General features: G+C 44.9%; 1 protein-coding gene across 1 annotated transcript in view; it reads left to right on the forward strand.

Annotated features, from left to right (window-relative positions):
• The window catches only part of SLC24A3 (solute carrier family 24 member 3), a 148,903-nt gene that overhangs the window by 105,010 nt on the left and 30,935 nt on the right, over nt 1–12,958 (forward strand). The window contains exons 7-12 of the mRNA XM_031603372.2: nt 4,352–4,426; nt 8,143–8,168; nt 8,727–8,780; nt 9,856–10,001; nt 11,801–11,961; nt 12,560–12,836. Coding sequence (XP_031459232.1) covers nt 4,352–4,426; nt 8,143–8,168; nt 8,727–8,780; nt 9,856–10,001; nt 11,801–11,961; nt 12,560–12,836 — 739 coding nt within the window. The remainder of the gene's footprint in view (nt 1–4,351; nt 4,427–8,142; nt 8,169–8,726; nt 8,781–9,855; nt 10,002–11,800; nt 11,962–12,559; nt 12,837–12,958) is intronic.

Raw genomic sequence — 12,958 nt, forward strand, 5'->3', positions numbered from 1 at the left:
CTAAACTACAGGATTTTCAGTAGGGCTCAGTGCCCTTTGGCTCAGGCTCAACTCAAATTTTGCTGTGGGAATGATGCTGGTGAAATTGAGGCTTGCAGTCTCGTTCATTCCCATGCATATTTGTTCTCTGGTGGTGCTGCTGTTGGTTAAAATGTTCCTTTATGCCATATACAAAGAAGGGATATTGCTTGCTCGGTTCATCTGAGCTTAGACCACAGGGCTTGGGGCAAGACAAGGAATTGCTTCAGTCCCAAGCAAACATCTTCCTTTCCAGACTGGCCCTCCTCTTCAGTCTTAACACGTGGGGATGTGCCTTCCAAGAAATGCACGGAGGCTCTTGAGTGACTCTTTGCTGGAAGTCACAATTGCATAGCTTAATATAAAGAGGAATACAGATGAGGCAGTGCCATTGTCTCACATTAATATAGGATGCTTCATTGATACTGTGACCAGTGGTGGTGAACAGGCAGGTGGCAGGATCTCTGCAATTACTGGAGCCAAGCAGGGACATCCTAAAGTAATAAATGGCAAAGTGGAAAGCCCGTGCTTTGTCAAGGGAAATGTACCCTGGGAGATGAAGCCTCACAAGGCTGTCCCAGAGGTTGAGGCCTTTGACAGATTCACCAGAGATAGGCAGTGATGCTTAGCTCTGTCAGGAGAGCTGCCTGTGGGAGAGGAATCACCTCAATGGCACCCAGCAGCTTTGTGTCATTGCTGCTGATGTACATAACAAAGCAAAGGCTCAAGAAACTGCCCCAGAGGTTTGTCCAGGTTCCAGAAAAGCTCCATGATTTTTAACTGCCTCTGTTTGTAGGAACTGTAAGAAAGTCTCCCTAAGTGATGTGACTTTTGAGATTTGAATGAACCTTAGTCTGTATTTAACTGTAAAATGCAGTTGAACCTACTATGTTTAACCTGAGCATGATGGAGCAGATTTTCTTATTTCTACCCAGAACTGAGACAGATGACATATGATGGCACATAACTAGAATTTTGCAAATGTAGCACTGTCCAACCCATAGCATAACAGTGTGGCATACAAGGATATGTCCTCGTGGGCAGGTTTGCTGTGTCTTACCACATCATTTCTTTCTCTCACAAGTACCTGGTGGAGAAAGTAGGGGTTGTGTGGTGGAGATTATTTTAATTTTTGCAGCTGTGATTTCAGAATGATGGACTGGATTTCCTTAAGGCCATTCAGATCCAATAATGATATTTATTTCTAATACATCTTCCATTTATGTTCACCTGGAGCAAGCAAAATGGTGCTAATGACGCTATTATTGCTTGTGCAATTACTGACGAAGAAGCCCCTTATGAGATGGGGATTTCACAGTGGACTGAAGGTAATTCTCTTCCTGAAAGACCCATAGGAATACGTTACTGCAACAAATGCTTTGTTCCAGCTGAATATCATGCCTAGGCTACTGCTGTTGAGTTCCTGTGGCTAACAAACCAAGGGTTGGTTGCGCTGACTGTGGATACGGGGGAAAAGAGACGTGGGAAGTGCTGATAGTAATTTCTGAGTTTGTTCACAGTAGCACAAAGGCAGATTTCAGGATGGGAGGCACTGCAAAGGCTTTTGCGTGACGAAATGATGTGGGTTTGTAACTGCTTTTGTGGTGTTGCCCTTCCTGCGTAAACAGGAAGTTTAACCGTGCCGCGAAGCAGCTTGGTTGGTTGCTTCCCATACATCCTACAGCTCTTTTGAGTGGCTTGTCAAGTACTAGGTTGGTGTTTGCTGCCTGCTTTCTTAGCCTGTTGTTACCTGCATTGCCAGGTAAGGCTGTCTGAGTTTATTCTGGCACCTTGCTCACAATGTCCTGCTTTGAACTGCATGGAAAGCCATGGCTTTTGGAGCAGTTTCAGTGTGAGGGACAGGAGGCAAACAGGCAAAAGCAATGCACTTTGTGGTACTGCACGGAGGAGGAGGGGCACAGCAGTGCTGCAAGTCCCTCCTCTGGGAAGAAAAGAGAGCAAGCACGCCGACCCATGGGTGTGCTATCAGCAGTCTGTACATGAGCTCTGCATCTCCTCCACAGAGCTGGAGGACAGTCTGGTCCTCTGTATGAAAAGAATATACACTCTTCTTCTGCGTTGCCATCAGGTTTTTATGAAAGCCCTCAGAACTGACTTTTGTAATGCTCCCGTCAGTATCCACGTGACTGCGATTGGGATTGAGACTTTACCAGCTTACTAGAAATGAAAAGTCTGATTTGGAACGTCTAATTTAAAATTAAAAAAAAAAATACCTGCATGATCTGCATGATGTCTGCAGTAAGTCACAGTGCAAAGAAAGACAGCACGCTGCTTACAGCAAAGGAAAGGCACCACTCCTTGTCTGCTGTGGGCAATGGAGAGAACAGGCACATAGCCTTTAAACAGCCAACTCGATGGCCTCTGTCACCACATCTTTTCTGGATGGAAGATGCTGGCAGAGGGGCTTCTGCACAGTTAGGAGGAGAGAAATAATTTGGAAGAGCAGAGGAGAATGGTCAATTTTATAGAGGGTGAATGGTGACGCCCCAGTTTGGGATACGTTGCCTCTGAGGCTCTGGGCACCCTGCTCTTTCCAGCCCTTCAAAATGGGAAATTAGTGTTCTGTGCAGTAAATGTTACTACAGACATAGCAGTTTGCAGGCTGAGAGTTAATAGTAGGAAACCCAGTTTCCAATGTGGGACATGTTTTACCTGTAGGAACACTGCAGTGTGCAGGTGAGTTGTGTGCTATAGGGCCTTTGCTTTGTCTGCTCATGGGGAGTTGCTCTCACTGAATCTCACATGGAAGAGCTCTTCCTTTCTGCACTGGAGAGGCCAGATTTAGTCCCCAGTGCTGTAGTTAAGTGAAGGCTCCTGGGCCTGTGTCTGGGGGCTGGATGTTGTGTGCTTCCTTTAATGGAGGAAACGATCAGTGTTTTTCTACAGCTGTCTCCTGGTGCTTGGCTCCCCTTTCCTCTGGCTTCTACCGTTGCTGATTCCAAACTCTTAAATCTCATCGTGTTTTTACCCAAGCTGATTGCTTCCCTGATTTCCTTTCTGCCTTAGTTGTGATCTGCTTAATGGTGATTTAGGAGGGTTGCAGTGCATTAAGATTTACATGCAGCCCTTGGCTGCTGCAAGACTGAATAGCACGACTTGTGCCTTCAAGGTCTTGACAGTTACAACGAGACTACAAAATTCCTGTCAGCAGGCTGAAAGTGCTGCCGTTTCCCTCAGTGCTAATTAGCTCCTTTTAGCCTTGGTACGTGGTTACTTCATGTGCAAGGCTTCCCTCTGTCAGATTCTTCTTCCCAGTGATCAGATGGCTCGAAGACTTCACTTCAATGACTCGGCCCTCTCAGGAGGCCTGGGCTTTTATTGCCCATATTTACACATGAGAGATAGCTGCTAGGATGTCTGTGGCATGTGAGCAGTTTGTAGCAGTCCCAGGCAGGAACGTATTGCCTTCACTCCAATCTGAAATCAGGGCAGGAGTCTGTGATTCCCTGCTGTCCTGGTCTGTGACCTTTCTGCACTAGATCCCTCCTGGATAGCTGTATTGGAAGGCTTGGCTGTTAATGTGTTCACTCAGGTGTTAGAGGAAATTTCCCTAGGAAAAAAGCATTATCTGTGCTCAGAAAGGAACATAGGACCTTAAATAGTGCTGTAAAAGGTGACTGGAATCATCTCAAGTTATTTTATAAACCATCTCGCAGTGCTCAATCAGTGCTCAATGCAACGCTCAATCAAAAGGAAGGAGTTCACTATCTGTAAGATTTAATTAAAGGTCTCTGAGCCCAATTATGAACCTAACTCCAGGTTTCTACATTTGGAAATTTCCATCACAAAGTATCTCCATTCATCTATCCTTACACATGTAGATACGTGTTGTCAGCTGGTGTAAACCTAATCTGACTCAAGGACTTCAAAGGGTTCTGCTTTGCTTTTTATTATTTTGGGGGTGTCTTTTTCTTACATGAGAGTTTCTTACATGTCAGTGTTTGCGTAAAGACTTTACACCAGACATAAATTACATCCACATTAGTGTTAAGAGGCCATAAAGCGTGATGGTCAATATCTTTTTATGGTATTTGTTTTGCAATATTACAGTATTGTAATAAACAGAGAAATCTGGGAGAAGCTACAGATTGATAGCACTCTGAAATAAGACATTTTTGTAGACAGAAAGGAGAGTGAACTTGCTGTTTGTTTGGCTAATTTCATGCACGAGCATGACTGGAGGATGTGGTCAGGAAAAACACTGATACATTCAGAGGTCAATTCAGAATGGTGTAAAGTAGCTCCCATCGTCTGCCTTCCTGTGGCTTACACCTGGACCTGCCTGACGTCCTCTCTTTGCCTCTTTCCCCAGGTTGTTGCACTGTCATCATGGAGTCTCTTGAGAGATTCAATCTACTATACACTGTCTGTTGTTGCACTCATTGTGGTAAGTTTCCAAAGACTGTTGTGCATGTTATTCTTCTGTGGGAGCCCACATGTCTGCTGTAGAGGGATCTCACTAGGAAACCAAAGTTTTGTAGCTAAGGTCCTCACTCCAGGAGCCATGTGGTTTTTCATTTTCTGGAAAAATGAACGTGTGGTCTCCGTGGTTCTGTAGAAAAGCATGGCTAAAGGGTAAGAGATGAAGAAATACCAACGTCGGGATATGCAAAAATTGTCTTTTCTGGTAACAGTTTCTACTTTGTGCATATATTTCTTTGCTTGGGCATGTAGTCTAGGACTGTACATTCCCCAAGAAAGGAAGAGATTTTGTGAGGTCAAATCCCATATGCGAGCAAGAAGAAGGAACATGGAGTCAGAAGATGAACACTCGCATTTCTGAAGTTTATGCAGTTTTCCTTAGACATGGTGTGCTTTGTTTTGCCTTTGCTCATCAAACATCCGTATGCCATGTGCATATTCTATAGGCACAGAGGCCTATGTCTCTAACCTCACACAGAGGGTTTGCCTTAAGCTGTTTGTGCTTTTGTTCTGCAAGGTCTTCAATCTAATGTATGCATCAATGCTGCTGCTAGAATTAAAGCTACCTAACTATTAGTAATGAGCTGCAAAACTAAAAACTTTTATTTCTGCTTGACAGGTAGCATCATACCAAAAACTCTTCCTGACCAATGAACTCCACCACATCCAGTAATCGTAATAGATTACCCTGCATAAGACATCTAGCAGGTGTTGGGTGGATAGTGATAGGACAAGGGGGAATTGTCTTAAACTGAGACAAGGGAGGTTTAGGTTAGATATTAGGAGGAAGTTTTTCACCCAGAGGGTGGTGTGAACTGGAACAGCTTGCCCAAGGAGGCTGTGGATGCCCCATCCCTGCAGGCATTCAAGGCCAGGCTGGATGTGGCTCTGGGCAGCCTGGTCTGCTGGTTGGCGACCTGCACACAGCAGGGGTTGGAACTGGATGAGCATTGTGGGCCTTTTCAACCCAGGCCATTCTATGATTTGGTGATATGATTCCATTAGTTTAGTCCAAGGAAAGCACAGATGTGGGCAGCTGCCTGCCATTTGGCCACTTGTTTGGATTGGGTGTTTCATACAGGCATTACAGAACTGCAGAAATCCTTTTCTTTTGAACTATACCCCATAATATCAGAGAACTGTAATTTTTTTTAGACCTGAAGAGGTTCAAGGTCCTTCATGCATCCAGAGTAGGGCTTGGAGGCATTGCCAGCACTGCGATGCGGGTGTCAGAGCACTTCATGGCCAATTGTGGCTTGGGAGATGTGGAACAGGCCCCCATCTCTTCAGCATTACTCCACAGCAGTCACTGCACAGGCATGTTAAACACCTGTTAGAGAAAAACAGAGATAAATCAGAAGAAGAGAGAACATCTTAAGTGATTAAAGATTTAGCTCCCGAGTGATTTAGCAACCATGTCCTATGTAGCATTGCTCCTCAGACGATGGCAAATGAGGATTTCTCCTTTTGGAGTCCAAACACTGCTTCACTTCAAGAATTTTCTCTCCATCATTTAGCTAAGGACCCCAGGCTTTACAGTGGCTCGGATCCTCTATCTCCTTTTAAGGCAGAATCAAAAGGAGATGTCAGCATGCTGATATTTGAATTCTGCCTCTCCAGTCCCCTGTCTCCCCCTGGCAGACATGCTGCTGGCTCTGTGCAGAGCACAGCACAACTTGCACTGTTTTTCTCATTTGTTAGACTTGTATGGACCGTACATTTTAGAAAGCATTTAAACACTTCACTATATAGGGATAATTTGCCGTGCTGGGGCATTGAGACTCTGCTGCAGCCAGAATATAATCATCTTTCTTGAAGGATAATATTGCTTTGTAGAAGATTGAGCTTACGTTATTTTGAAGAGCAGCTTGTGGTGCTCTCATATGAGCTACACTCCACAGGTGCCTTTGCTAATCATAAATACACCTGAGAAGAGATAAATACATTCCTGCCAACACTGAAATGCAACAGCTTAAAATTCTGCTGGGTAAATCCATGCGAGTTTGTCTCCTTCCATTTCAACCAGCAAAGGATTCGCAGTGCTGCAGTAAGAAACAGCAAAGCAACCAACAAACTTACCTCTTTGGTGCTCCATGCCAGCTGATAAGAGCGAGTGAACTCCGCATCACAGCAATTAGAAGTGGGCCAACTTTATCACTCTTACCTTGTGTTGATTTAGCTGCATGATTATTTTTTTTCACCTTAAAATTACATTACAAAGCTGGTTTTCTTTTAAAGCTTGGCAAGAACTGTTACTCCTTATTTCCCTTGGAAGAAAAAAGATCCCAGTGTTTCCTAACTCAAAGGGACGCGGTCATTGTCATTAGTGAAAGAAGTGGGATGGATGCTATTTTTAATCACAAAGGTCAATGCACAAGCTTTCGTGCCCTGCCACACCAACACAGTGCAACCTAAAATAGCTGTTGTCAGATTAGATCACCATGACTGGGGCTGTGACTTATAGCATGCATAATGTCTTGCTGTCATGTGTTCTTCCAGTAACAAATACAGCTATTGTTTGCTGCTCCATCAAACACAAGTTGCTATTTACAGGCTCTTTAGCTTCAGGGAAGCGTTTTGTTGTAATTTCTAAAGCCCATTTCCTTTCCCTTGGTTTTCTCCACCACTTCTTTGGGTGTGTTTTCCTAGTGGCATACACAGCACTTCCACTCCTTCGTACAGCACTGAGCTGAAAGCAGGTGAAGGTGCTGGGAAGGACCAAGTGGCCAGCAAGACCCTCTCCAGCTGGCACCTGGTCCACTGGGTGAAGCCCAGGGCTGTAGGGCCCCTGGACCACTCGTGAGCATCCATGCCAGCACTGCCCTTCCCACCGTGGCTGCAGCATGAGGCAGTCTCAGCATCCCCAGCTCTGGGACTGGCAGTAGAGCAGAGCTCACACGGAGGCCCACTGGAGGTGGAGAGAGAAGCAGAGTGAGAGGGATGCTGCCAGCAAGGCCACCACAGCAGTCTCCTCTGCTTCCAGCATCTGCTGGTGCTGGTGAATTCAGCAGTGGAACATGATGGCCATCTGCTGGTGACCTCCTAACATCTGCCTCTTCAAACCCCAAAAGCCAAGGCTTTTTAGATAGATGGGTGTGAACCCCTTCACTTCTATGGCACAGCGTTGGTATTCCCCAAGACACAGCAGGAGAAAGACATCACTCCTTCCCAAGGAGCACAGCATCACGGGGAAACCTTCAGACGTACTGACAGGACTTTAACAGTGCTTGTTAAGAATCTCAAGCTTAGCTCTTAAGGAAATTCTGCCCTGGGGCTGGTTTTCAGTGTTGTTGGAGCACCTGTCATTGATGCCAGGTGTGGAAATGGCTGTAAATCTGCATACCTACAGACCAGCTGCTGCTGAAGGATTGCAGTATCTATGCTGAGACCAGCTGGTGCAGCTCCTCCAAGGTCACCTGTTTGCCCTTCACCTCTTCAGCTCAGCACTGATTCCACAGGACCCTGTGGGCTTTAGGGAGGAATGCTGCTCTGCTTTTCTAGGTGGGAGAAACGTGAGAGCTGAAAGGTTCCCAGGGAAACAGAAGAGAGCCTAATGCCATTGCCCTAGGTTGCTATATCCCCACTGCCACCTGCTGGGGGGGATGAGCTGTTTGCAGTCTTGGTGCATGCTGTCATGCATTTCTTATTTAACATGCTTCTTTTTTAATCTTTCCTCTACAGTTTATTTACGACGAAAAGGTTTCCTGGTAAGTGGATCTGGCTATGTTTCTTGTTCATTTTTCCTGTTTACACCACAAATGCTGCCGTATGCAGGGTTCATGGGAAGAGAAGGGGTTTGAGAATCAAAACTTTTGCCGAGATCGTTGTGTTTTCAGCTCATCTTAGAGCTTGGAGAGTGACAGTGGTAGCTTTGTTTTTCCTCAGCCAGCATTATTTAGATCACAAGCACTAGGGGGAGTCAGGTTGCTTGGGCTGTGTGTTTTCTTAAACTCTTTCTTACTGGGGGATTTATGTTTAATTTCAGAGGATTTCTGAAACGCTGAGTTTTGCAATGGCTGGTTATCATTTTGTTTTGTTTTTAACTGAAATTGACTTGAGACCCAATTATAGTTGACCGTGCCCCATTCAAACCCATCAATGAGGAAGCTGGGTGTTGAACTGCCAGGAGTGAGGTTTGGCATGGTTAGTGTGAGGTGCCAAACTCCCAAACGAGAGCATAACCCATGAATTTTAGTATACAGCAGGCAGCAGGAGCTCAGCACCAGGTCCTGCTCTGATGTACTTTGTGTTCCTTCTGTTTGCAGGTGGGAGTCCTTGGTCTTGGTGCTGATGTATGCCATCTACATCGTTATCATGAAGTAAGAGATTCCTCTCTACCTTTTTGTGGGCACAAAACCCCATTGTGTTTCATTATTCCTTGCTCTGAGACCCGTAATAAAACTGCAGCACAACCAGCGCTGATTTCATGAGCATCTGAGCTGCATAGCTTCCTTCATACCAGGTGATGCTGGAGGAGCTGGTCTGTTCTGCTGTTCGATTCCCCTCCTCCTGCCTTGTTTCTAAAAGCCAGTGGAAAAGAAACCCGGATTTAAGCTGGAACATTAAACAAAACCTACCAGCCACCAAGCACACCAGTGGTCTTTTCTCAACAAGTAAGAGTAGAAGTTTGTTTTGAAATGATGAACAGAGTAAATATTAGGAGAGCAATTCTCAGTGAGAGCAGCAAAACAGGCTCAATAGAAGGGAATACAAGTCAGAATTCCTCTTACTTCTAGTAATTAGAAACTTTAATGTGGAGAGCAGGTTCACACTTACAACACTGGCCAACAAAACAGGTAGCTGTGCTGTTTCAATCTAGAGTGGATTTGTTTTCTTAAAGTGATGCTGTAGTTTGAACAGATGTTTCTGACCTGCCTGACTGTTGGTGTGGCTGTAGGGGCCTCAGCCTTACAGTGGTCCATCCTTCCCTTTGAGTCTCGTGGTGAGATCCTGAGCTCATGTCTGTGTCAGTTCCTGGTTACTCAAAATAAGATAAGAAGCAAATATGTTTGTTTTATATATAATTCTTTTCAAAGTCGAGGCCAGAACTTAGCACGTGGTCTCACGTTTCTCTGGTTTGCTTTCACAGGCAAAATAGCACTCATACTCAGGAGTGACTGCAGATAATAAATAAATTTGCACAATGATGAGTAAGCATTATTTGCTATGGAAATATTACATGTAGATAAACAGACAAGTGCTCTGTTGATTTCTCACATGTTTCCAAGCCTTCTGGGAACAGATGCATTGCACTGCATGCAGGTTGGTGGGAGCTGAGCATGCTATCTATCCCTTGATGTCCTTAAAGCCAGGAGCTGAATGTAGGAAAGGCGGTGTCAAGAAATCCATGTAGAAGCAGCAAAAGTACACCTAGAATTCCTTTTATTTCTGCAGGTACAACTCTACCATACAACACTGCTTGGAAAGGAAGACAAAAAACGCAGCAAACATGGTGAATGGATTGGCAAATAACACGGAAATGGATGACAACAGCAACTGCGATGCCACAGTGGTGTTACTAAAGAAAGGTAACTGTTCCAGTAAGTCACCCTGCTTGCTTGCATCGTTCTGAATGTTTACAAGTTTGTCTGCCCGCTCTGCACTGTGGGGTGGGCACGTCTGCTCAGCACTGACATAGGCAGGGAGGTCCCCTTAAGCCCCACTTGTATTTCCTTAGCTTAAAAAAATCATTGCTTCCATAGCTCAGCTGCAGTAGCTGTGTGTGTGCACACTGGTGAGCACAAATTAAACTGCACACACACAGTGTAACAGATCATGCTTTATCTTTGCAGCAGGCAACAAGCACGTGTAGTAAATGTTGGGTTATTATGCACCTATCTTCAGCAGTAAGAGACTCCCCAAGTCACTACTTTAAACTGAGAAGGAGTTGTGTCATATTTAAAGCTGTCCTGGCCTCTGTGTACAGACAAGCTGCCCTTTTTCTTCTGCTTGACTCCATAAAGGACAAACAAAACCAGCTGTTTTCCCACAAAAGTGATTGAAAGATTTAGTATATATATAGTAAGCAACTGAAAATGAAATGTGGATGTTTTTTCTTGCTGACATCAGACCCTTGAGTCTACCAGATGCCTGCTATCACATTACTGCCCTGTTGCTGAGCAGAGGGAAAGCTTTTGTGAGCATGGTGTGCTGTGGTTTGGGGAAGCTGCTGTTACTGGAGCAGCTCTCTGTAGCCTTGGAATCTCAACAGTGGAACTGTGCTGGCAAGATAACCACACTGCAACTAAGCACTAGGGGAAAACAGAAGCATTAAGTCAGGTTTACCCAGTGTCCCCAGGACTGCACACACATAAGGCATCTCTGATTGTAGGATTGGGTTTAAATCGCACCAGAATGCCTCTTTGCATGACACTGCTCAGACTGGTACATTTTGGTCTTGAAGCCTTGTGGTTTCTTAAACTGGCTGAGGAAGGAAGCCCGAAGGATTGCTTCATCTTCTTGCAGATTGTTCCTATGTTTACTTGGCCTCTGCAGGCTCAGATGGGTGAGTGGTGCTGCTGGGTGTACCACCAGCAGTAGCACTGGGTCAAAAACAACCCTGATTTCAGCTGGTCAGAATGCTGAGGGCATCCAGTAATTACATTTACTATCCAAGCTTCCACTTTTCTGAACTGAGGACCACAAAGAAGAAAGCAGAAGGGTTTCAGTGGTACACAGCACATGCTAACGTGAAAAAGTCACCAGGGAAAGCTATCTGGCCTTCTTGATTTTTGTGACCCACGTGTCTACCCCAAACCATAGAAGCATCCTCAGAAAAAAGAAAGTGCCTGAGGAGGTGCTCTGCTGTAGGACTGAGAATGATGATGATAATACAGACATTTGCTAGTGCTGAGTGTAGTTGTGCTGGGGAAGATCTTGGGTTTCCCTGCTGCTGTGTCCCAATCCTGCCTCTGCTTTCTCAATCCAAGGACTCTGGGCCCATCCCACAGAGGTGATGGTGGATGAGGCCAATATCCTCACACAAGTGCAAATTATAATAGTGGAATTAATACTTCCTTATTGCAGCAACTTCTTCACCTCCGTAGTGACCATTGTTGAAGCAGTGATCCATTTAACAGAGGCCTACAATAAACTGCAGAACAGATTTTATTTGCTATCTATGGGAATGAATGGAGATACCGTATTGGTCGTTTATTTATAAAGCCTGTTGTGTAAAGACAGAAATTAAATGCAGAGGGGGCTGTGGAGTGGCTGAAGGAGTGGTTCTTACAAAGGACCTCTAGAACCTGTAGATTTGTTCTGCTGAGAGCCATGTAAGACGGAAAGAGAGGCTGGTGGTGGGCAAAGTCTTCAGTTTCTCTCTGTTTCTTGGTTGCAGGGAATTTCCACCGTAAAGCCTCGGTGATCATGGTGGATGAGCTGCTGTCTGCTTACCCACACCAGCTTTCATTTTCTGAGGCTGGGCTCCGGATCATGATAACCAGCCACTTTCCTCCCAAAACACGTCTCTCCATGGCCAGCCGCATGCTAATCAATGAGGTATGTCTGTTCTCTTTTTTTCCCCTCTTTATTTCTCTTTCTCATTCTGAATTTGCTCTTGCCTGTGGCAGCGTTCAGGTCAAAATGGACCTCTATGATTTTCTTGGATCCCTGTGTGCATTTTTCCCAGTTCCATCCTTCTAACAACATCTGTACTAAATCATCCCTTGCTATCTGTACCCATGGAGATCTTAGCAGAAAAAGTTCCAAGTCATTATGTGGTTGGTTATGATCCCTGTAGCTGTTGCTCACAGCAGATGCCTCCAGCATTAATCTGATCTGATGTTAACATCTTTATTTTATAAGATGGTACTACACTTTCTGACCCTTGTCTTGTTGTATCCCTGCAGTCACTTCAACAGTTAGTGGTCCTTATCTCATAAAAGCTGTATCAGTGTGATGTTTGTCTAGCTCCTGCAAGCAACTATTGCATTATGCATGACCAAAATCCATCCCTTTTTGCTTTTAAAACCAAGTGTTTAAAGAACTCTGCACATCTCTTTTTCTCTGTTCCTCCCCTTCTCTTTAAAAAAAAATAAAAAGCATTAAATTTTAAAAAAATCTGTCTTTGAGCAAGAATTTGTGTCTGTATGAACAGAGACAAAGACTGATCAACAGCAGGACTTACACCAACGGTGAATCAGAAGTAGCAATCAAAATACCTATCAAGCACGTTGTGGAGAATGGAACAGGTCCAAGCAACTCTTCTGAGCGGGGTGTGAATGGCACACGGCGAGACGAGGACGTGGCTGAGGCTGGCAATGAGACAGAGAATGAGAATGAGGATAATGAGAACAATGAGAATGATGAGGAAGAGGAAGAAGATGATGACGATGATGACCATGAAGGGCCATACACGCCTTTTGATCTACCCAGTAAGAAACTTGTGGGTTTATGTTGTTCCAGAAGGCAAAACTGAGTTTGAGTATGCCAGAAAGCATGGAATCATAGAATCTTGGCCATCTAGTCCAACTCCCCTGCAAAGAACAGGGACACC

The sequence above is a fragment of the Phasianus colchicus genome, chromosome 2 (genome assembly GCF_987193195.1).
Source record: "Phasianus colchicus chromosome 2, bPhaCol1.hap1.1, whole genome shotgun sequence".
Lineage (NCBI taxonomy): Eukaryota > Metazoa > Chordata > Aves > Galliformes > Phasianidae > Phasianus > Phasianus colchicus.